The following is a 23059-nucleotide window of genomic DNA, read 5'->3' on the forward strand; positions in this document are numbered from 1 at the left end:
CCGGCCCCTCGGGCCCCCCCCGGTCTCGCCGCCTCCTGCCTTCCGGCGATGGTCGGGGACGGCGGGGACCCCGGCTTTCAGAGGGGACGCCGTGCACTTTGTCAGGGCTCGGTTCCGAGGAGCAGGCGGCGCCTGCCGGGGCCCTTCGGGCTTTCGCGGGGGACTCGGCGCCCTTGCCGGGGGCGGCTCCCGGGAGCGGGTCGTGCCTGCTGCTTCGAAGACCGGTGCAGCCGGCAAGAAAGCGGCGACCTGCTTGGAGTACTTTTGATTAATTGCCATTTGCTTGGGCTGCCTTCCTGAGTTAGTGCTTTTTCCCCCTCTGCTGTGGGGCATCAATGCCCACACGCGTTCCGCTCTCCAACTCTTGAACGGAGGGTGTGTTTAGACGCCTGGGGGTATTGGGTCATTTTTGTCTGGGCCATGGAACCTGCGTCGAACGTTCTGGCTCGAGGGGCCTGCTAGTTTTGAGTCGTGCCTTTCACCTGAAGAATCGCATAGAAGAGCGTTTGAGAAATGAGAGGGACAGGAGCAGTTGGCCGGCTTGTCCCCTCGCCAGGGCAGGTGGTCACTGTGTGTTGTGCAAAGGGTGGCGTGCTGCAATCTACTAACCACAGCAGTGAGTAATCACACCAGACACACCGTGGACTTGAGGGCGGAATTCTAGATAAGATTTGGTGGGGTTCGTGCCTCTTTTTTCTAGCCGTGTAACAGATCTGTGTTTTGAGTTCATCAGCATGAACTCATCAAGCATTTAACGTTCTTGCTCTCTGACCTTTGACGTCTTACTGGGCTAATTGACTTGAAGAGTGGGTTGACTCCCATGTGTGCTGACATGTAATCACTGCAAGAAAAAATAGGAGTGGCCCGCAGGAAGGTGGCCGTCTCCTTGGAAGTGCACTCTGGCCTTCTGAAGCATCTTTTATGGCAGGGGCGGCTTTGCCCAGGCAGGGCTGTGCTGAGTCCTGCCTCAGTGCAGCCTCTCCTTCGCTGAAGAGACAGTGAATGTTCATAGCTCACAGCTGCTTAGCAAGACCCCGCACTCTTCTCGGTTTCGTATAAATAAAAGCTCATCCCTGTCCGCTAAGTAAGCAAGAGCCAGGATGTTACATTTTGAATAGAAGATCCCAGCCTAAAAACCTGCTCGTGGTTTGCACATTCCTCAAATCTAGAGAAAAGTCAGATTTTTAGCTTCTGGCTTCTGGTTGTCTTGTGTGTTGAGGAGACTAGAGCCTGGAATGATGATAACGGTAGATTTTACACTAAGACAGCAATTTGTAGTAAAAGGGATGTCTCTATGTCATTGTTTGCTTATTTCTGACAAGAACCTGAGACCATGAGCACGCATTGTTGTTTTCCTTATCTGCACTTATTTAGAGTGACTTGCTTTTTTCCTCCGCTGGATTATGGCCTCCTGACTTGTAGGAACTGTGTTTCACCTCTCCTCGTAGCTCAGATTCCTAGGGCAGCACCTGCGTGTGGAACGCAACACTTGGGTTAAGGGATGAATTTGGTTAGACGGCAGGACCTGCACCGAGTACAGGTACACTGGTGACACTGCCAACTGCCTAGAGGGCAAGATGGCCAGCCCGGTGTGGTGAGGAGAGGTGGAGTGTCTTCCTGCCCGCCCTGCTTCTGGGCTCTGTGAGGCCAGGGACGCAGAGGCTCTCTCGGAGGACAGTTACCCGGCTTTCTAAAATCCTTCTTGGGTTTTGCTTTACTTGCGCTGTTTGATACTCAGCATGTGTGGTCACTTTAAGCATCAGTTTCTTTTACTGAAACTTCCAAGAATGTTTGGGAGGTTTTCGTGTCAGGCCAAGATCATGCAGTGGTTGGCAGAAGGCCGCAGCTGAGCTGGGTCTCTCTGACTCACACCCGCTGGGCTTCACGGAGCCGGTGCCCAGGCTGGAAAGCGACTCAGGCATTGACAGTTGTAGCGTTGGGTTTAAACACATAAGTCTGTGGGTTTTCTCCACCGCCTCATGGCAGCGAGTAAGGAGAAAATGTAAAAAGTGGTACAGTAATGACATAGAAGGCTTTTTTTTCCCCAACTCTGCTTTGTTTCAGAAAGAAATGAGACTGCTTAAAGTAACGAATACGGCATAATAAGATTCAACATAATTAACTAATTTGGAGGAAAAGAGGATAAGGATGGGAGAAACAAAACCCATGATAAAAGCCCTGGACACAGAAAAAAGAAGTGGGCCCCAGGGTTGACATGGAGTTTCCTAGCAGCCTGTGCAAAAAGGGAATCAGTTGTGTAGTCCATGGCAACTGTCTGGCAGCTTAGAAGCACAACTCTTTCTTGGGGTGTTGTCAAAGAGGATACAGTGAGATGCAGTAAATTATGCCCCATCATTAGTTGGGCTGCTTCTTATAACTGTATATACGTATCTAGGCCTTACACAAAATTGGTGCTGAGTAACTGTTTCTTGAAAAGTACTCATTCCAACTTGCCAAATGGCCAGTTTTTTGACTTTTCTTTCTTATTACAGCTCTTGCCCCACTGGTTAATTACATTTATCAGGGAAACTTGAAGAGGAAGTTTTAAGTCATTTCAGAATGGCCGCTGAGGTCTAGGTCTTGAGACATGCAGCTTAGACGTTGCGTGTTTCGTCTGCCCTCAGCCTGGGACTGGCTTCGTGCTGTCACGGACGCCTGGTCTTTCCAGGCCCGCAGCTACCCCCCGGGAGTGCAGACCTGAGTAAGAGGATCTCCTCGCCCGGGTTAATGCGTGTAGAAGGCGGGATGGCCAGGGTGTGTGTTTCTTGACCTTCCAGCCAGACCACGCTTTGGGCGGGGAACGAAAGGCATCCCAGCAGCCCGGGCCAGACCGGGATGGCGGTGGAAGGAGAAAGGCGTGGGGATGACCGGAAAACAGGCCGGCTGGGCGGGGCTGGGAAGTGGCCGCTTGTGAGTTGGTGGAATGTCTGAAACCTTGGGTGGCGGGAAGAGTCTGTGAGCAGAATCGGGCCTCTGGGAGACGGCTGGTTCAGGGTCTCACGGTGGCTTCAGTTTTAGACTGCTGAGGCGCGTGCGAGGTGACATTCCCCTTGGAGGCGCTGAGCAGTTGAAGCGCCAAAGAACATGGCCGTGGACTAGCCTGGTGCCATCTGCACGGAGACGCTAGCCACCAGCCCGAGCAAGAGCTGGGTGTGCAGAGCAGGGGAAGGAGCGCAGAGGACCAGGACCAGGATGCTGGCCGCGTCCTTACTGGGGCGTTGGAGAGGAGTGGGGAAGGATGGGCGCACGCGGGAGGACCGTCGATGGCTGGCGGCCGAGGAGCTGTGGGAGGGTCCAGGGGCTGACCCGGTCCGCGAGGGCTGCAGCAGGCAGAGCTCAGCTGGACAGAGGGAGCCTGCTGTTCGGGGCGGCTGCCTCTTCTGTGGCGGGGGAGCTGGAGGCCGGCTTGAAGATGGACCGGCACGGAGGTGAAGAGTAGCCGCTGGTGCTCTTGGAGTGAAGGAGGGAAGAGGAAGCAGGTGGAAGGATCAGCGGAACTTGCTTGGGTTGCTTGGAAACAGCCTGTGGCCAGGGAAGCTGAAGGTTCTAAGAGATTAGCTGAGAGATCACGAAAGGCTGTGGTTTCTGGGCCTCAGCTGGCTTACGGGGACAGAAGATACATGAAGCCTTGCTGCCAGGCCTTCCTGCCGCGGTGGTTGTCCTGGCGGGTGGGCACGGTCTCCCGGCCCTCTGCAGGGTCCCTGGGCTTTTCTAGATCCACAGCAGTGCTGTGCAGCCTGCTTATGTGCCTAACAGGCGCCAAGGCCAGTTTTAACCATTGGACTAAGGAAAGCCCACAGGAGTTGAACTGTGTGGGTTCCGGGAGGAACACAGAGTGAGATACGTGGAGTCAGTGAAAGAACCTGAAGCTCCAGGTAGAGCTTTGCAGAGCAGAGGCATTTCAGGAGACGGAGCAAGAACATTTTAAGTTGGACCTGACCTTCGCCTAAAGGTCATGGTTGGCGCTTGCATCCTGGTGCTCCTCGACCCTCGCGTACAGATCTCAGAACCCCAGAGGCGCCGGAGGCCGGGGGCCCTGGGGGGCCAGGCCTGGCTGGACGCGTGGCCCCTGGGGGCCTGTCCTTTCCCTGCATGCCACTTGCGGAGCTGTGCATTCTCTGCGAGCGTTGTAGCGGCCTGCAGTAGCCTAGGACTGGCCTCTTCTGGCGTCCAAAGCTGCTTTCCGATTGTCTGGTGCACTGACTTAGGTTCTGGACACGAAGGACCTTGCCATAGAGCGCGTGGTGATCGGCGGACAGGAAGCCAAGTTCACCCTCGGAGAGAGCCAGGCCCACAAGGGCTCGCCCCTGGAGATCACGGCCCCCGTCGCACTGAGCAGGTAGGAGCCAGCCCCTCTCAGCTGGATGATGGGGAGGTGGCCTTGCTCAGTTGAGACATTTCTAAGAATTTGGGTGTGTGTGCTCATCATTGGCGCGCTCACCCTGATCCGTTCAGTGGAAGGTTATGCGGTCACGAAATGAGATGTTCGCTCTTAAGGGACTGCAGACATGTGTTGTGCACAGTTCACAGGACTGAGGCCTTGGGGGACCCTGACTTCTCAGTCAGCCATCGTTCTGGTGTCAGGAGTGGCGGGACATGCTGTCCCGGACGTGGCAGGACAGCCTGGGAAGCTTTCACCAGCTGCGGTCTCTGTCCTCGCCCCAGGAGGCCGCGACCGGCCGGCTGTGGCGGCTTGAGATGCCTTCCGTATGTCGCCCTGTGTTACGCTGGGAGGTGTGCTCGCCGCCCTGCAGATGAGGACGGGCGCCTTGGAGATGAAGGGAGCTGAGGCAGGAAGGTGGCCACCGCACCGGCCTCCTGAGCGCGTGCCCCGTCCCTCGAGGCGCGGGGAGGACGTTGGCTGGAGCGCGGCAGCCGCCCATGGGCGGGCCCGGGCCTCCCCCCTTCTCCTCCTCTCTGAGAGAAAGAAAGGGAGGCTAGGGCAGCGGCTCCGCGTGGGAGCCCGGCACTTTGGGAGGCCAGGGCCGGGGGATTTCTCGAGGCTGGGGCTTGAGACCAGCGTGGGCAGCATAGCAGACCGTGGAGCCCATCTCTGCGAAAACAAAGTGATCAGTTGGGCGTGGCGCTGTGCCCCTGTAGTCGCCTCTTGGGTCCCAGCCACTCAGTAGCTGCTGGGGTGGGACGATGGCCCGTGCCCCGGAGCCCAGGAGTCGGAGCTGCGGGGCGCTGTGACTGCGCTGCTGCGCTCAGCCTGGGTGGTAAGCACGATCCTGTCTCTCAAGGGATTAAAAAGAAAGCACAAGCAAAGAAACACCGGGCGTGGCTTGTGAGGTGGGTGTCGTGAACCCCAGTCTAGAGGAAACTCGCCAGTCCCCAGCACCAGGACGTGGCCGGGCCATGATTGCGACGCAGGCTGTGGCTCCAGGGCCCTCGCAGGCTCCCGCCAGCAGAGCTCCTCCAGCTGTGGGGGCGGCCGTGTCTGCCGTCGTCTTTCGGGCAACACTTGTGAAATGCCACGAAAAGGAGCTGTGAGGAAGAAGCGATGAGGCTGGCGCGCGTTTCTTGTTATAAGACGAAGCAGACTGATGGCCTGAGCGCTGCTCGCCATTTCCCGACGGGTCCACTGGACAGCAGCGACTCGCGGGGTGCCACGGCTCACGTCGCACTCTGGCTGAGCGGCCATGGTCATCAAGGCACCGCAGTTGCTCGTGCCACATCCCCCTTTGTAGAAGACGAGGGGCACCACGGAGACGAAGTGTGGGGCTCCCGTGTGTACTGGCTGGTTGTGCTCCCGATGTCTCGGGCAGCAGCACGTGGGGCGTGCGCGGCCCGTGGTTACTGGGGATGGCCGAGGCCCGCCGCGTGGAGACTGCGCTGCCAGGGCTCACTCCCATCGGGGAAGGGCCGCGCATGGGGCCGTCCGTGCCGTACCTGTGTGCCGTGCGAGTCCCAGGGTCTGTTCCACGGAATTCCCCTCTGCTGATTGACTCCCTTGTCCCACACAGAGACCAAGAGGTTGTCATAGAAATCTCCTTCGAGACGTCTCCCAAATCTTCCGCTTTGCAGTGGCTCACTCCCGAGCAGACTTCTGGGAAGAAACACCCATACCTCTTCAGTCAGTGCCAGGTACGAGGGCTCCGGAATGTTCCTGCACACGCTGCCAGATGAGGCCCGAGGGCGGTGGGCTTGTAGGCATGTGGGCTTCACCCAGTGTCGTGTTTGCATTTATTTCGAGTCATAAAAACAGCAGGTGTCTTCATGTAGCTCTCCCACTGTCAACACATCCACGTATCACCTCGAAAAGGAGCTTCTTCAGCTTGGGATGTGTCCCGAGGTTGGACTGTTAGGTCTGACTTGCCTCCCAGCACCTGGCCGAGGCGCTCACTCCATAGCAGGCATAAAGTGAGAGGAAGCGTCAGTGAAAGTAGCGTGTGCTGGTTGGGAAACACGCTCACGGTGGAGAGGCGGAAAGTGAAAAAGCAGACCCCGACCCTTCCCAGGCATCACTGCCTGGAGGCAGCCACTGTGGAGTTTGCTGTAGTCTGTTTGTGTCCATCTGATACATTTGCAACCATACGGATTATAGAAATGTGTTCAGTGTACCTTTAGAATACTATGATTTAAACTGCCTCTGTTTTTCTGTTTAAAAACTAAAGGTAGAGAGCTGTACAGTTGGAGACAGTCCGTCACAAGGATAATAAATACCAGACTGTTTCTGAAAGAAAACACCTACTGGTGGTGGTAACCAAATAACTTACCAGAAAGGAACTCACGTCATTAGACACTTACTGTGTTTCCCAGTGTTGTGTAGGTCCTTAGCATGTTCAGTCCTCCCCATGGTCCTGTGTGGATCTCAGTTTGAGTACAAGTCTTTAAGACAGGAAGCAGCTCATGAATTAGGCCAGTTTACTTTCTGCAGCCACTTGAAATATCTTTTTAATCTAAGAAACCTTTGGTTCATAATCAGAAGATATAAAATGTTCTGGACAAGAACATACAAGCCTTCCCTCTCTGTCTCTCATGAGTATCTGATTTCAGGCAGTATTTCTCATATAAGTTCATAGGCTAAAGTTGGCAAAAAGTGCAGATTTGTGAGTCACAGAAATGTGAATTTTGAATATCTGCCTCCATTTCTTATTGATACCAATGTTTGAAGTATAGGAAAGAGTTTCAGCTAAATTAAGAAATGATGACAGTTGTAGGACACATATAGCCGTGATTGTGCTTGATGAGTTTGCTGAAATGCACTTAAAAACCACTTTGGCCACCCGGTGTGGTGGCTCATAACTGACAGCCCAGCACTCTGAAAGCCCAAGGTGGGAGGATCGCTTGAGGCCAAGAGTTGACGACTCCTGAGCTATGATCACACCACTGCACTCCAGCCTGGGCAACAGAGTGGGACCCTTCCTCAAAAAAGAAAAAAAAAAAGATAAAACTGTGATTTAAAAAAAAAATTCACAAATCTGTTTTTGCTACAGTTAAAGGTCCCAAGAGATGAGAGACCTCTTGCTATTTTTAAAGCAACTCTGTCTAGGATGATGATTTCTTAGCGACTTGGTTTGCAAGAGAGGAGAGTGGCTATTTCTTTTCTTTCTTCGCCTAGGCCACCCACTGCAGAGCGATTCTTCCATGTCAGGACACTCCATCTGTGAAATTAACCTACACGGCAGAGGTAAATGTCACCGGTTATTAACTGAATTAAATGATCTGTATGAGAATATAGGATGTAAGTGGTAGGCAGAGATGGTTACTGAAATGTTAGAGTTAGAAATATTTTACTTAATGAAATTCCACCCGAAATGTGTGAAAAAGAGACTGTGAAGCTCACTCTGAATCTCTGCTTTAAAGGCACTTTTTTGTGTGTGTGAGACAGAGTCTCATTCAGTCACCTAGGCTGTAGTACAGTGGCATGCTCCCAGCCACCGCAGCCTCGACCTGCTGGGCTCAGGTGATCCTTCCACCTCAGCTTTCCAAGTAGCTGGAACCACAGGCATGCACAACCATGCTCAGCTGGTTTTTTTTTAAATTATTATAGAGACAAGGTCTCGCCATGTTGCTCAGACTGGTCTCGAACCCCTGAGCTCAGGCAGTCCTCTTGCCTCCACCTCCCAAAGTGCTGAGATTATCGACTTGCGCCACTGCGCCCAGCTAAAGGCATTATAAGTTTGCAAAAAGGAAGGGGAGCTATTCTGAATTTTAATAAGGACTTCAGAATTCTGAATCTGAAAGCAGGAATTAGCAACAGTGCTTTTCTAACTTTGAAGAGTTGGCTTTTGCAGAATTCAGGTTTCTCTTAGTGCATTCTTCAGCCATATCAACGGTGTCCGGGTGGCCTCGGGCGGTCGTGGGCGATTTCTATCCTCTCAGGAAAGTGGGACTGCCATGAACGAACAGACCACCCAGATGCACATGGATGAGCACTCACCTGTGTAAGGCACCTTCCCGAGTCCCAGGTCAACCACGCCCAGCCCGCAACGGTGCAAGGCTGGAGAATGTTTTTCCTGGAGACAGGCTCTTGGGCTCTTGGGCAGCACGAGGTGCCTGGGATCCTTGGGCAGTTTGGTGGCCTCAGCCTCGGGTGTCCCGTGTGTGATGTGCCACTGTCTGAGTGCTGGGTGGAGGTGAAGCCAGGTGCTTTCCTGAATGTGTCTTGGTTTAGGGTCTGTGGTGTCACAGCCCTGGGGCAGAGCTCCTAATTCCGTGTCAGCCTTGGGGACAGTTTGAGTCCCTAGCGATGCTAGAGAACTGTGCGAGGCTGGTGCTCCCTGGGCTGAGGGTTCGCCGCAGCACCAGCACTCCGGCTGGTCCTGTGTTCTGGCGTTGATTGGAAGCCCAGCGTCCAGGGGCCCGGAGCGAGGGTGCCATGGCAGGACCATGTGGCTTGCCTCATACGAACCTTTTCTGTACACATTTCTGGAGAAAGTCACTTCAGGTTTTGGCAATAAGTTTTAGCTTCTCACAGTTACCGTCCTTAAAAATCCTGTTTTTATTTGAAACGCCAATGTGTGCTTCAAACGTGGATTTGCTCAAAGCTGCATCCTCTGTTCCCCAGTGAGCGTGGCGGCCTGTCGAGTCCTCTGGGGCATGGGGGCTGGTGGCTCCATCTCCAGGCTGACTGGGCTGGCTCTTCAGATGCGATTGGATCCTTGCAGCAGACCTTGGTGTGTACCTGTCTGGTGGGGAAGCCAAGCAGCGGGGATGTTATTTGCACAAGCTTGTGCGGCCAGTAGGTGGCAGGCCTGGGACCTGCTATGACTCTTCTCTTAGACGTGCGCGGATGGATGGATGGATGGATGGATGGATGGATGGAGCAACAGCTTCGTTTGTTTTGAAGAAGCCGGTTCCCCACATGCCAGCGCTATTCACAAACCGACCTACATGTCCTCCAGCATTCTCAGTCCGCTTATTGTGCAGATCGTCTGTGAGAGGAGAAAGGCTGTGTTATGGCCGTAGCCTGAGGTCCTTGGAACCTTCTCTTGACTAGAAGTGGCTTTTCTTCTCCATCAGGTGTCTGTCCCCAAAGAGCTGGTGGCACTTATGAGTGCCATTCGTGATGGAGAAGCGCCCGACCCTGGAGACCCGAGCCGGAAGGTGTACAGGTTCAGCCAGAAGGTGAGCTCTGGGCCTAGACTGTCACTCTCGTGGGTGGGGGCCACAGACAGCTCCTGCCCGTCTGGAGGGCAAACTGGCTTTTGAAACACTGCGGAGTTTAGGGAGCAGCGTTCGTTTCTTGTTGCCATTCTTTGCGCTTTGGGCAGGCAGAGTGGGCTGTAGACGCAGCTGCGTTTCCCTCACCCGGCAGGGGCAGGCTTCCCGCCCTTCGACCCCATCACACTTTTGCCCGCCCCGAAGCACAGTGCAGGTGTGTGCTGTTGGGGGGGGGTCTGTCGATGCGGGAGCCAAGACAGGAACGCCCTCGGGGACAGCCCTGGACGTCAGAATTCCTGCGTGGCTGGGAGTTGGGCCTGTCTCCGACCTTCAGGAACTCTGTGTGTGTGTGTGTCATTGACCTCACAGTGGAAAACCTGGGTTCCAAGCTCCCGCAACATTGGCATCCACTAACTGCTAGATTATTTTGCATGTCTCTGGACTACGCCAGAAGGGGCTTAAACTAAAAAGAATTTTTGAAAAGAAACGTGTTTTGAAGTCAGGAGAAAAAAATCAAGAGAATAGCTGAGTTGTCTTCCTATAGTCACCTTTTGAGAAACGCTTAAAATGCACACCCTAATCCTCTGTGCAGTTGTGTTTCCAACATGTCAGTGGCTCTTGCTCCTAGTGGAATTGAAGGAAACAGGTGTGTTGAAATGTTTCGCCTCACAATTTTACCCTTTTTGGTAAAAGCGAGAAGAGTTTGTGAGGCACAGAAGGGAAGTCGTCCGTATGGATATTTGGGGAGTTGAGGGGGATTCACTTACTTGTTATGCAGGTGTCTCGCCATCGCATGAGCTCTGACGCAGGGTGTGGTGTGTTCCCTGCAGGTCCCGATACCCTGCTATCTGATTGCGCTCGTTGTTGGAGCTTTGGAAAGCAGGTGAGCTTCTGGTGGCTTTGGGGTCTGTGAAGATCCGGCCCGGGCGGTCATGACCCTTTGCAGGGCTGGTCAGGGATTATATGTCTGCTTCTCAAGATGTCAGGCTGAAGCCCCAGAAAAACGCCAGCCTAAACGGGAGATGCAGGCAGCAAGTGCGTTTTAAATTAGAAGATCTCGGTCCGTGGCCCCTTGGGTGTTCCGAGGACTGTACGTGAGCGCTCGTACCTTAGGAGGGAGGCCTGGGTTGAAGAGCTGAAACAGGTCTCTTCTCGTCGTCTCCGTCTCCTCAGCCTGGAAACAGTGGCAGCTGCCTTGCCTGCCTCGTGGGGGCACAGGGTATGTGAAGTAAAAGAGATGAGGTACATGAAAGCCTTTGCCCGCCTACAAGTATTACAGGCATGTAAGTGGTCGTGTGAGCCTTTACTGATAGCTATAGTGCCCTTCCTTCTGGTTTCTTTGGTGTGTGCTTATTTCTGAGCCCACTTGGCGATTTCAAGTGTGCAGCTCAGTCGCGTTGAGCACATTCACGTTCTTGTGAATCGGGTCTGCGGAGCCTTTTTGTCTCGCAAAACTGAAACTCTGTCCCCTGAAGTAGCAGCCCCCTCCCCGCCCCCTGGTGACCACCATTCCACTTTCTGCTCCTGTGAATCTGACTGCTTAGCAGACTCATGGTGGACCTTGTCTTTTGGGACTGGCTTGTTTCGCATGGCCTCATGTCCCTAAGGCTCACCCGTGGCGTGGCGTGGGCTGGGATAGCCTTCGTTTTCCGTTTGTTTCTTCTGATTGAGAGGATTCAGCCTTTGAGTGCATCGCCGAGCTGAGGGCTGCTTCTGCTCGGGATGATGTCTTGTGGGCGATGGCGGGCTTCCTATGGTTGTGGGATCGAGGGAGAAAGCTAGACTCCCAACGTCTTCCCAGTCCCCGGAGGCCGACCATGGGGCACTTCCCGACTGGGTTTCCTCGACTTGGCTGCCCCTCCTGGAGGACGGCACGCCGAGGGCCGCACGCACGGCCGCAGCTGGGCGTCTGCAAGAGGCCGTTCGGCCTCACCCCTTTCCCTCAAGCACATGGCAGATCCCCTGGCTGGGAGGGTCTGGACGAGACTGGAAACCCTTCCTAGAACCAGATGCCATCTGCTTGAATTTCCTTCCACTGGGCTCTTTAATTTTGCAGGCAAATCGGCCCAAGAACTTTGGTGTGGTCTGAGAAGGAGCAGGTGGAGCAGTCTGCTTACGAATTTTCCGAGGTAGGTCGTCTGGGTGTCCTCACACAAGTCCCTGTGGCAGATGGCAGGGTGGAGATTTCGGGCGTGGGGCGTGCTGGTTCTAGGGGATGAGGTGAGAGGAGAGGTGTCTTATGTGAGTTTGCAGTTGCCATGTTCTTCTTGCCGTCTTCATTTAAAATAAGCATCATCAATGCACAGCCTTCATAGAAAGCAATGTATACTTGTAAAAAGTGTCCACGGTAATGAAACATACAGATACATATGCACTCCTTTTTCAGACGGAATCCATGCTTAAAATCGCAGAGGATCTGGGAGGCCCGTACGTATGGGGCCAGTACGACCTGCTGGTCCTGCCGCCGTCCTTCCCCTACGGGGGCATGGAGAACCCCTGCCTGACCTTTGTGACTCCCACCCTGCTGGTGAGTGGAAACAGCTGTCCTGTGCGGCTGGGCCTTTCAAAGTGGGACCTCCCCAGAAAGGGCCCTAGAGTCCTTGCACTGGCCACAAGGTCTTGTTTGTATTCCCTTGCTTCCGATTCTCTTGCTGCTTGTGGTTGTCAAAATCCCACTTGGAAAAGACAGTAACTTGGCCTTTTGGGGAAAGAGAGTATTCCGTTCAGGGTTTCTGGGGCTGGGTTGCTGTGCGACAGTGTCCGTCGGGGAGTTGCCGCCCCGGTCACACTCAGTGTGTAGGTTCGGGGAAAGAGCGCATCCAGCGAGCACCATTCCGAAGGGCTCAGGCCGCAGCGCGGGCTGTGTCTGTGCTGTGCGAGCGCCTGGGAGCCGAGGGCCACGGGAGGGGTGAGGAGCAACTGCAGATAAAGCACCCTTGGTGCGTTTGTGGGGCGTGGGGAGAGAGCGTGAGGGTGTGCGGGAGTCAGATGGACGTCGGCAGTGCAAACAGGAGGCAAGTTCGTGCAAGTTCATGGACAGCGGTGCGCCAGCCCTCCCCGGCACAGACGCCCTGGTGGGGGCGGCGAGAAGTTCACGGGTGGTGGTGCTCCGGCCCTCCCGGTGGCACAGACACCCTGGAGTGGGCGAGGAGAGCGAGATGCACTCTGGGTTCTGCGTTTTTGTTTCACTTTCTCGATGCCCGTCTCCTTGAACCCCCTGAAGGGCTGTAGTGGAAATGCGTGGATTGTCGGCACCAGGGTACTGATGTCCAGGGAGATGTCTTTTGGATAGTCTGTACTCTGCTGAAATACTATGGTAATTTTTTTTTTTTTGTAGGCCGGTGACAAGTCACTCTCTAATGTAAGTTTGCATTTCCTATTATGGTCTTAAGAAGTATTAAGTCAGCTGATTCTAAAATACCCATTGTATTGTCACGTTAAAGATAAGGTTACAAAAGATACTTGGGGGTTCTCGTGCAAGACATTACTACGTTCACAATCACATGTAACAGAGTTAATGAAGTTTTATGATTTGATCTCTTTCCATGTTTCAGTATTTTTAATGAAGTGACCTATCCATTTAATTTAATTTTTTCCAAGTAATGTTTGTTTTCAGTTATTTTAACTGTGCCGTATTAGTTTTGTCTCTGGTTAAACTGCACTTTTCTGCTGAGCTCAGTAACTCTGAGCATCTCGGCTCACGGTCAGAAGACAGACTGGCTAGCATACGGCGGAAAGGACAAGAGCGCCGGACTCGGGGTGGTTGCCGGTGGGGCTGTGGGTCTGACTGAGTCACACTGCTGCCCCAGGTGATCGCCCATGAAATCTCTCACAGCTGGACAGGGAATCTGGTGACCAGCAAGACGTGGGATCACTTCTGGTGAGACGTGGTTTCTGTTTCTTTGGTGGCTTTTGTTGGGGCTGGGTTTTCCCCGCCTCCCACCACTCCGGACTGTTCCGTGTGTTTCTTTGGGAGACAAGGGTTCTCCCTCGGAAGTTCTGTTCCTCCATCCGTGTCCGGTGTGGGCCAGGCGCTCAGCTATGCCTGTGAGTCCCGATGCCGTCACATTGCCGTCCCGTGGGCACATGCAGCTGGGACCGTGGGTCAGCTCTCCCTGCTACCGGCTGCAGGCGGGCTGCTCACCTTGGCGTGGACCCGTGGAGCCACGCGGTCGTCTGCCAAGACCAGGCTGTGTGTTGCCACTGCTTTCCTCTGCACAGAAACCAGAGAGAAAATACTTCTCCATTAAAATGCCTGTTCCTCCTGGCTGTTTTTCAGGCTGAATGAAGGGCATACTGTGTACCTGGAGCGCCACATTTGTGGCCGCTTGTTTGGTGAGAAGTTCCGACATTTCCACGCCCTGGGAGGATGGGGGGAGCTGCAGAACACGGTGAGTGGCACGACTTCCAGGCGCTCAGCCGAGCCGAGAGGTGTGGCGTGGGCCGTTTTTGCATAGCCTCTTCACGGAGTCGTGGCGAGAAAGGCGCTGTCACAGGCATGGTCGCCACAGGTGCTGGTGTGGCCAAGGTGCTTGGGAACTCCTTGGGGCTCTGCTGCTCATAGAGCTGGCTGCTATGTTTGAATTTTATTGGGTATATTTTTTCATTTTAAGTGCTCGCTCCCCAGAGCCTGACCAGGCATTGGAAAATTTTCTCGGCCTTTTTATAAGAGCGAAAGCTACGACTGGCCGTTTTCAGGCTGAGTTTGCCAGCCCGACCTCCAGCCTCTTGAGCCTGCTTCTGCAAAGGCCCCTCCCCGCAGCCATCGGCAAGGGTCAGGAACATGGCCAGGCCCATCTGCTGGACTCATAGCGTGTGGCTGTCTGTCCAGCAGCTGCCCGAGTTGTCCAAAGCAGAAGGGCTGAATGAGAACCGGTCACTTTCTGCTGGCCATCCCGGCCTGACCAGGTGCTAGCCCCTGCCTCGAGCGGCCACGCCTGAGGGGAGAGTGCCCAGCTCAACAGACAGCCAGTGTAGAAGGGAACAAATGGAGAGTCAAATTGGAGAAGGGATGGGGCTGCTCTGTTTACAGAGAAAGCAGAAAGCCTACTGTCGGGTAGGAAATGCTGGGGACGTCAGGGAGGTGGCTGTCTGTCGGTCGTCATCCGGGCGTCTGTGCCAGGTTCCCCCATGCTTCTGGTCTCCACGTCTGTGCAGGGTCTGGACTCCCTAGGTTTTTGCCCCTGGGAGACGTCACGCCTCCGTGTTAGCCTGCTGCCCTGGGACACTCTGTGTTGTCAGACCACACCTGGGATGTCGCCTCACTGCATGTCTTGCAGATCAAGACTTTCGGGGAGACTCACCCTTTCACCAAGCTTGTGGTCGACCTGGCGGACGTGGACCCCGACGTTGCGTATTCCCCCGTGCCCTATGAAAAGGGCTTCGCTTTGCTTTTCTACCTTGAACAGCTGCTTGGAGGCCCAGGTCAGTAGTTGGCTTCCCGCAGTTTTTTTCTTTTGGAGCCTGTGTGAAGGGTAAGAAAGAGTTGTGAGCAGCGGTGTGTGTCCGTTTCACACTTCCGCTCGCTCTGTGTATAACTCTTGAAAAAACCCTTGTCCTTTTCTAATGTGACATCTCCATTCAGAACCTTGACCTACCCCTGAGTTCGTAGTGACGCGGCTTGACTTTAAAACAAACATCTCCTCGATTTTAATAATCAGGATGCTAGTAAACACTGGGAAAATGTCCTTGGCACAGAAGCATACCAGCAACCAATGAGCGTCCATCGGCCCTTTCCACATCCCGGTGACAGCTGCCAGCTGCTGCTGTGTGGGGCTGGATCGTTTTCTGAGTGTTAACAGACAGATACATACATCGAACCGTTTTGTTTACGAAAAACGGCTCGTGCTGTTCGGTGGTCTGCCTTGTTCTTGACTCACGGCTTCACGTGCCTCCTTCCTCATTGGCACACATAAACCTGTCTTCTGCTGTTTTAAATTTTAAATTCTTTTTAATTTTTGATTTTTTGAATTTGAATCGCTCTCTGTCACCCAGACTGGAGTGCAGTGGCATGATCACAGCTCCCCACAGCCTCTACCCGCTGGGGTTCAGACAATCCTTCCACCTCAGCCTTCAAAGTAGCTGGAATTACGGGCATGTGCCACCACACCTGGCTAAGTTTTTTATTTACTCTAGAGACGAGGGCTTGCCAAGTTGCTTAGGCTGGTCTCAAAACCTTGGTCTCGGGCAGTTCTCTCACCTCGGCCTCCCAAAGTTCTGGGCTTACAGGCGTGAGCCACCACGGCCAGCCCAGCAGCCTATTCTTAAAAAATGCTACCTTAAAAGTAGTGGTCTTTATTTCCAGAGCTAGGGTCTTACTCTGTTGCCCAGACTGGAGTACGGTAGTATACTTGCAACTCACGGTAGCCTCAAACTCCAGGGCTCAAGTGATCCTCCTGCCTCAGCCTCCAAGTAGCACCACCACCATGTTCAGCTAATTTTTATATTGTTTGTAGAGACAGGCATCTTGCTGTGTTGTCTAGGCTGTTCTCAAACTCCCGGCCTCAAGTGATCCTCTCGCCTCGCCACCCAAAGCGCTGGGATTGCAGGCGTGAGCCACTGTGCCTGGTGTCTCCTGCTTTTTATTGCCATCGTAATATTTCGTTGCACTGAGGTGCTGGTTTGTTGCCCCCCTCCGTGGGCTGACTTGGAGGGCCCCCGCCTGCACCCCTTCTGCCTGTCAGTTGTCTTCCCCTCCCTCCTGGTCACACGAGGGTGATGCTGGCGGACCCTGTGCCGTGTGTGCATCTCCCCTTCCCATAATGAGGCTTCCTCCTCCCTCCCCCATGGTGTGTTCCTGACCCCTTCCTGAACATCCTTCCCTCTGAAGCCCTCGCTGGTTCCCTGGACTGCGACGTCTTCTGTTCTCTGGAGTCCGTAGTCCAGCGGCAGCCCACACACCTGTCAGATAACAGCCTTTCTAAGACTGGCTGATTTCTCTTTCTTTCTTTCTGTTTGCTCTTAGAGGTTTTCCTGGGCTTCCTAAAGGCGTATGTTGAGAGATTCTCCTACAAGAGCATCACCACCGACGACTGGAAGGCCTTCCTCTACTCCCACTTCAAGGACAAGGTGGGGTTTAAACGCTTTTTTATTGTTTGTGCCCAGTAGATTGTTACTTGTTGGTTTGTTGTTAGGCTAATTTGAATCACTTAGCATGTTGGTTCAGAATGTAAGACTCCATCTTGCGTTGCATTTTTTCCTGTTTACAATGTGATCTCAACCACACAAACAAAAAAAAGTTTTCTTTTTTCAGAGACATTCTCAATAGTATGCTTCAGAATTGTGTTTTCTGTATGTGCTTAATTTTCCTATTTTAATTATTTCACAGAACGCTAATATAAATTTATTTTAGAAGAGACTTAGTTGAGGTGATGGAGTGTTAATTATCTTGATTTGCTCATTTCATATTGTATACACTATGGAAACAGCACATTATATCCCATAAATACACACAACTATAATCTGTCAATTTGAAATACTGAAAGTTTTTTGAGCCAAATGTCACCCAGACCGGAGTGCAGTGGCACGATCACAGCTCCCCACAGCCTCAAACTCCTGAGGTCAGGTCATCCTCCCAAGTCAACGTCCTGAGCAGCTGGCACTATAAGCGTGTGCCACCATGCCCGACCCGTGTTTTGATTTTCAGTAGAGATGGTGTCTCACTATATTGCCCAGGCTTGAACTCCTGGACTGAAGCAATCCTTCTGCCCCGGCCTCCTACAGTGCTGGGATTACAGATGTGAGCCACCGTGCCTGGCCTAAAATAATAGTAATTTTAAAAAGAACAGATTCAGAAATTATCCGGGTGACAGAGTAGACAGGATTCTACATCTAAGCATTTGTAAAGTTTGTTTTAAAATGCTTTTTCAACGGAAAAGCAATCCTCAGCACATGGGGTCTTCTTCCTGTCGACAGGTCGACCTCCTTGATCAGGTGGATTGGAACGCCTGGCTCTACGCCCCAGGACTGCCCCCCGTCAAGCCCGCGTAAGCCCTGCCCACGCCCCCTCCCTCTTCTCCTTCCCCAGCCCCCCGAAGCTTCCGTGAGGGCCGCGGGCCATCCGAGCTGCTGCTGTCAGCGGGAGAGCGGGGCTGTTGGTTTGGGCCAGCTAGACAGTGTCCTTGACTGACAGTGTCCTTGATTGACGGCCGCAAAGCAGCAGTTCTTTGCTGGGGCTTGCTCAGCGCCTCCTTCCTGCGCAAGAACGTGGGGCTTGGAGAAGACTCAGCTGGCGCCTCTAATGCTGTTTGAGTGTATGTTAGTGATTCCAGCACCTGTCAGTTGCTCAGCTCATTTCTGAGGTGGGGAAGACGGTTTAGCTGGGTCACCTGTCTCGCTCAAGGCCACACATTCTGGAGGTGTGAGAGCTGAGGGTCCGGCCCAACAGCCCCCCCCGCCTTTCAGGGTGGCGCTCCTCAGAGGAAGGCCCTGACCTCCACGCTTGTGGAGGATACCAGCGCTGACGCATCCAGCCCCTCACACCCGTCCTGGGTTGCCGAGTGGCAGTTGCTGTCACTCTGGCAGGCCGGCTTGTTGGTGTGGAAGCAGCAGGAGGGGGCGGAGCCAGGAGAGCCGGGCCGCGTGTCCGCGGATGGCCAGGCCGAGAGGTCTGGCGGGGTGCGATGGGGCCGGCGCGAGGGAGAGACGGGTCGGAGCGGCCTGTGACCCGGCAGCGCTGGCCACGGCAGCCGTGGGGGAGGCACTCAGAAGCCGGGGAGGCGGCTGCATGAGCACCTGTGCTCAGAGTTGTTTTGGAAACAGGCAGGCGACACATTATCAGCCCTCTGGCTCATCGGAGAGGCAGCAGCAGAGGACACTAGCGTGTCTCTAGAGCCATGCGTAAGAGGTGCCATGCAGGACGTGACCTCACTCGTTCCTAGAGCAGCCTTGCCCAAGACCGCAGGCCTGTGGTCCTGTGGGGGATGGGGGTGACTGGGCATCTTGGTTGGAATCTGCTGGTGAGCCAGGGAGGCACAGACAGGGACCGAGCAGAGAGCGCAGCTGCAGGCCAGCTCCACCCTATACGTCCGTGGCGGCCAGGGCTGTGGTGACGCAGTGAAGGAGGGGTGCTCGGAGCGACACGCTCCCAGGACTCACGGCACGGGGCAGTATTTTCTGACAGCTGCCTGTTGCGCGTCGCACGGGCACCCAGAGGAACACAGGTGGGAAGGTGAGCACCTAGGGGATCACCACGTGAGGCTGGCGGAGGAGGCAGCTTCAGGGTGAGCCGGCGTTCCGTCTCCGCCTGGCTCGGGTGTCCTGGCCAAAGCGGCAGGGGTGCCACGGGGAGACATCCTGGCTCCCCGGCCTGACTCCCGCACCTCATCTGGAAGGCACATCGACGTGGGCGCGTGCTCTGCTGCATCGACACGCGGAGCGCAGAGGCATGTGCGTTCTCCTAAGATGTAGTCTTAGGCACGTTTTCTCTTTGCAGTTACGACATGACTCTGACCGACGCGTGTGTCGCCTTAAGCCAGAGATGGGTCACTGTGAGTAGCAACAGGGGACGTCTGTTTCTTTCTGAGTTCTGCGCACACATCCTGTGCCCTGAGGAGCAGGGCGCGGAGAGGGGGCGACCCAGGCAATCTCATTCTGTGCTGTTGACTTTTTAATCGTTGGCATGCATTTTGGAATTAAGACAAGTGCCTAGTTTACAAGAAGTTAAAACTAGCTGAGAAGACGTCACAGGGCTCATCTTGATAAGCTTTGCTGACTGTAACGCCGTCCTTGTGTCAGGGTTCCTGGCTGTGAACCTGCTGTGACAAGCACAGACCTTCGCTGCTTTTCCTGAGAGGACTTCCAAGACCAAGGGGGAAAACCCAAACGTGTGGGTGTGGTGTGGGTGTGGGGAGGAGGACACACCCGTTGGTGGCCTTATCAGCTCATTATCGTGACACTGATAAGGACCTGTGGAGTGGCTGTTGACATGTGTCTGTAACTTTCTCTGCTTCGGAAATCTCTGTACCTCCCAAAGGATGTCAGAAGTTTCTTCCACGCTTACTAGCTTACTATAAATAGTCTGCTTTTTTTTTTTCTCTTTTTTTTTTTTTTGAGCCAGAGTCTCATTCTGTGGCCCAGGCTGGAATGCAGTGGCATGCTCATGGCAGCCTCAGACTTCCAAGTAACTGGAATCACAGGTGTGTGCCACTACGCCCAGTTAATTTTTTTATTGTAGAGACAGGGTCTTGCCAAATTGCCCAGGCTGGTCTTGGACCCCTGGGCTCAGGCAGTCCTCATCTCCGCCTCGCAAAGAGCTGGGGTTATAGGCATGAGCCACCACACCTGGAAGTAGCCTACTTTTTCTTTCTCTCTTCTTTTTTTAAAATAGAGACAGGGTCTCACTGTGGAGCACTGGCTGGTCTCAAACGCATGGCCTCAGACGATCCTCCTGCCCCGGCCTCCCAAAGTGCTGGGATTCCAGGCCTAAGCCACTATGCCCAGCCTACTTGTTCTCAAGTAATAGAGACGTTAGGATTAATATCAGGCTTAAATTTATTTTGTTTAATCTTGTACAGCGATTTGTCTTCTTCTTAGTTTTGACTTTTATGTTATATAAACTAAGAGATACCATTGAATTGTACATGAACAGAAATAACCAGGTGACATTTATCTTAGGCCAAAGAAGAAGATTTAAGTTCATTTAGCGCCACAGACCTGAAGGACCTGTCTTCTCACCAAGTGAAGGAGTTTCTGGCCCAAGTGCTTCAGAAGGTACGTACCAGCGCTGCACGGGACGCGGGACGGCGTGGAAACCAGCAGAGAAAGCATTCCTAGAATCCATCCCTTCCTCTGGAAAGTATTTGCTGAATGCCTGCCATGTTTCCTACTGTGCCAACTCGAAAAGCGTCTCAGGAAAGACCGCAGCTTGTCCTGAGGAAGCATGTGGTCTGGTCAAAGGGGACACGGGAGGACTCCGCCGTTAGGGGTGCTAGTGCTGGCGTGTGGAAGGGCCATCCGAGGAGGAGCGTGGGAGGCAGTGGCCGCAGCCTGGGTGGAGCGCTGAAGCTGGAGCGGCGGGGCTGGGTCAGTGGCTGGGGACCCAGCACACACAGCCTGGGGCGCCTCCAGCACCCAGCTGGGAACTTCAGGCTCCATTCTGGCTAGCGGGAACAGGTTTGCACATTTCTGCTGGGAGTCCTTTGCTGGCCCGGTGGGCTGCGGACACTGGTCTGCTGACGTCACAGTTGTGAGGAGCCCGGGGCTAACATGGGAGGGAGCCCAGGGCCCATGACTGGTTGGGTTTGGGGCGCGTGAGATGGGGCCAGGCCCGTCTGAAGGGGTGACTGGAAGGCAGGAGGTGGGTGGGAGAGGGGGAGGTGGATGGAGAGGGGGGTGGTGGCGTGCCCAGCTACAGGAGAGGCTCTCTGGCCCAAGGGCGCGGAAGGGGGGAGTTTCCTGGGGGTTGATGTTGAGAGAGGACAGGGTTGCTGGCGAGAGAGGCTCGGCCTTCAGGGCCCGTCAGAGCCTCTGGCTACCACAGGATGCATGGATCTGCAGCACGGGGGCGGGGGCTGGCCGAGTTGGGGAGGCCAGGCGCTTCAGAGGTGCGTGAGGACGCGTGTCCTTGAGGCGTCGCGAGACCCGGACGGGGTGAGATGCCGGAGCTGCAGGGGGCTGCATCCCTCCAGGGTGGCCGGTCCAGGGCGGGCCTGCTGTCTGGGCGGGGCCGCCCACCTTCCGGCCTGTCCTCCCTGCCGCGGGAGCCGAGGGGCGCAGGAGGCCTGGGAGCCTGCGGGGGTGTGGAAGTGTGCGCTCATGGGGTCAGCGTGGGGCCCCGGGCAGGGGTTCTCACTGCTCAGGGGCTCTGGGTGCAGATGTGGAGGACCACCATGCTGTGCGGACTCGGTCACTTCGTGGGGCTTTCGGGGAAGCACAAGGGTGCGGTCCACGAGAAAAAGCAGAGGGCTCGTGATGACACGCGATGACACACGTGGGTCAGGGGTGACTCGGGGGCCCCGAAGGGTCGCGCCAGCCGTTGCTCCTGCGGAGCATTGAGGAGAGTCCCACATGCGCCCAGGCAGCCCTGTGCTCCCGGGAGATGCCCTGAGCCTGGAGCTGGCGGGCCCTTCACGTCTGTGTGCCGGGATTTTCATCCTGCGCGTTTGAACGAGTTGGGATTCCCGGCCAGCTGGGGCTCCTCCCCCGCCTCCCCCAGGGCCATCCTTGACCCCTGCCTCTTGTCTGCCCTCTAGGCGCCCCTCCCGCTGGGGCACGTGAAGCGGATGCAGGAGGTCTATGACTTCAACGCTGTCAACAACTCCGAAATTCGGTTCAGGTGCGTCGGGGGCGTCGGGGCAGCGGGTGGCCACGCGTCTCCAGGGAATGGGGCTGGGGGTGGGGATGGTGTGTCTCCAGGGAGCCGGTGGGGGTTGGGAGGCAATCCCTGTTCTCCAGGACCCCGTCCGCCCGCCCCCGCTCCTCTGGGTGCCTTTCAGGTGGAGTCGAGCTGTGAGGTGACAGGCACCATTCTGTGACCTTTGTTCTAAGCATCTCTTGTCCCAGAGCAAAGCGAGCATGCTGGCTGGGTGAGCAGGCGTTCTCGCCACCAGCCAGGGGCTCCAGTGGGGACAGTGGGAGCCGCGGGCTCAGTGGGGCGCTCATCCATAGCGCGGGTGTGTTGCCTGCCTGCAGCAACGCCGGGCTCCCCGGGGACCTGCATCTTCGCGGCCCCCTGCAGCGTCTGGCCTCCGGGACCAGCGGCCCTTCCTTGCCGAGTCGCGTCCTGGCGCGTGTGGTGCGGCGGCGGGCCCAGGCCCCTCGGCTCCCGCACACACCCCGTCCCACCGCATCTCCAGGTGGCTGCGGCTCTGCATCCAGTCCGGGTGGGAGGACGCTGTTCCCCTGGCCCTGGCGATGGCCACGCAGCAGGGGCGGATGAAGTTCACGCGGCCCTTGTTCAGGTAGGAGCCCGCCGCGGCCGGGGTCCCCATGGAGCCGGGCACGTGTTCTGCGGCGCTTCTGGGGCCGTGAGAATACTCGGGGAAGCGTAACCCGCGTGACTGACGCTTTTAGTTTGTGAAAGTTCACACGTAGAACTTTGAGTAGAAATTCCGCTTGGAGCTATGTACAACTCGAGATGATTTCACGAGGGTTTTAGGAAGCACTCTCTATATGGCCGGCCTGCTGTGGCCGCAGGGGTTAGGCACTGATGAGACGGAGCCGAGGCAAAGACAGCGTCACACAGGCTTCCCAGAGGCAGGTCAGAGGCGGTGTGGGCGGGAGACAGAGGCCGCGGCCCACGCAGGAGGGGGGGCGGGCGCCAAGCGGGAGGTGGGCTGCGAGCCGCCCAGGGAGGCGTGATGGATGCTAAACGGGGTGGCCTGGCGAGGGCTCGACGTGGAGGCGTGTCCCTCAAGGCCTTGGCGGTGGCTTGGCCCGAACCCTGGAAAGTCCTGGTATAGGGATCTGTGATTACTGTTTGCTTTTCTTTTTTTTTTTTTTTTTTTTTTGG

At 55.2% G+C, this 23059-nt stretch overlaps 1 protein-coding gene across 2 annotated transcripts in view; it reads left to right on the forward strand.

Moving 5' to 3' along the window:
* LTA4H (leukotriene A4 hydrolase) overlaps positions 1–23059 on the forward strand; it is a 25168-nt gene that overhangs the window by 671 nt on the left and 1438 nt on the right. For both annotated transcript variants that reach the window (XM_008050569.1, XM_021708849.1), the window contains exons 2-18: positions 4209–4339; positions 5967–6087; positions 7565–7633; positions 9469–9573; positions 10440–10492; positions 11666–11738; positions 11996–12136; positions 12947–12970; positions 13419–13489; positions 13889–14000; positions 14889–15033; positions 16574–16677; positions 17524–17594; positions 19043–19097; positions 20224–20319; positions 21801–21883; positions 22404–22508. In XM_008050569.1, coding sequence (XP_008048760.1) covers positions 4209–4339; positions 5967–6087; positions 7565–7633; positions 9469–9573; positions 10440–10492; positions 11666–11738; positions 11996–12136; positions 12947–12970; positions 13419–13489; positions 13889–14000; positions 14889–15033; positions 16574–16677; positions 17524–17594; positions 19043–19097; positions 20224–20319; positions 21801–21883; positions 22404–22508 — 1559 coding nt within the window. The remainder of the gene's footprint in view (positions 1–4208; positions 4340–5966; positions 6088–7564; positions 7634–9468; positions 9574–10439; positions 10493–11665; positions 11739–11995; positions 12137–12946; positions 12971–13418; positions 13490–13888; positions 14001–14888; positions 15034–16573; positions 16678–17523; positions 17595–19042; positions 19098–20223; positions 20320–21800; positions 21884–22403; positions 22509–23059) is intronic.

The sequence above is a fragment of the Carlito syrichta genome, unplaced genomic scaffold (assembly GCF_000164805.1).
Source record: "Carlito syrichta isolate Samal-C Ts95f unplaced genomic scaffold, Tarsius_syrichta-2.0.1 Scaffold151675, whole genome shotgun sequence".
Classification (NCBI taxonomy): Eukaryota; Metazoa; Chordata; class Mammalia; order Primates; family Tarsiidae; genus Carlito; species Carlito syrichta.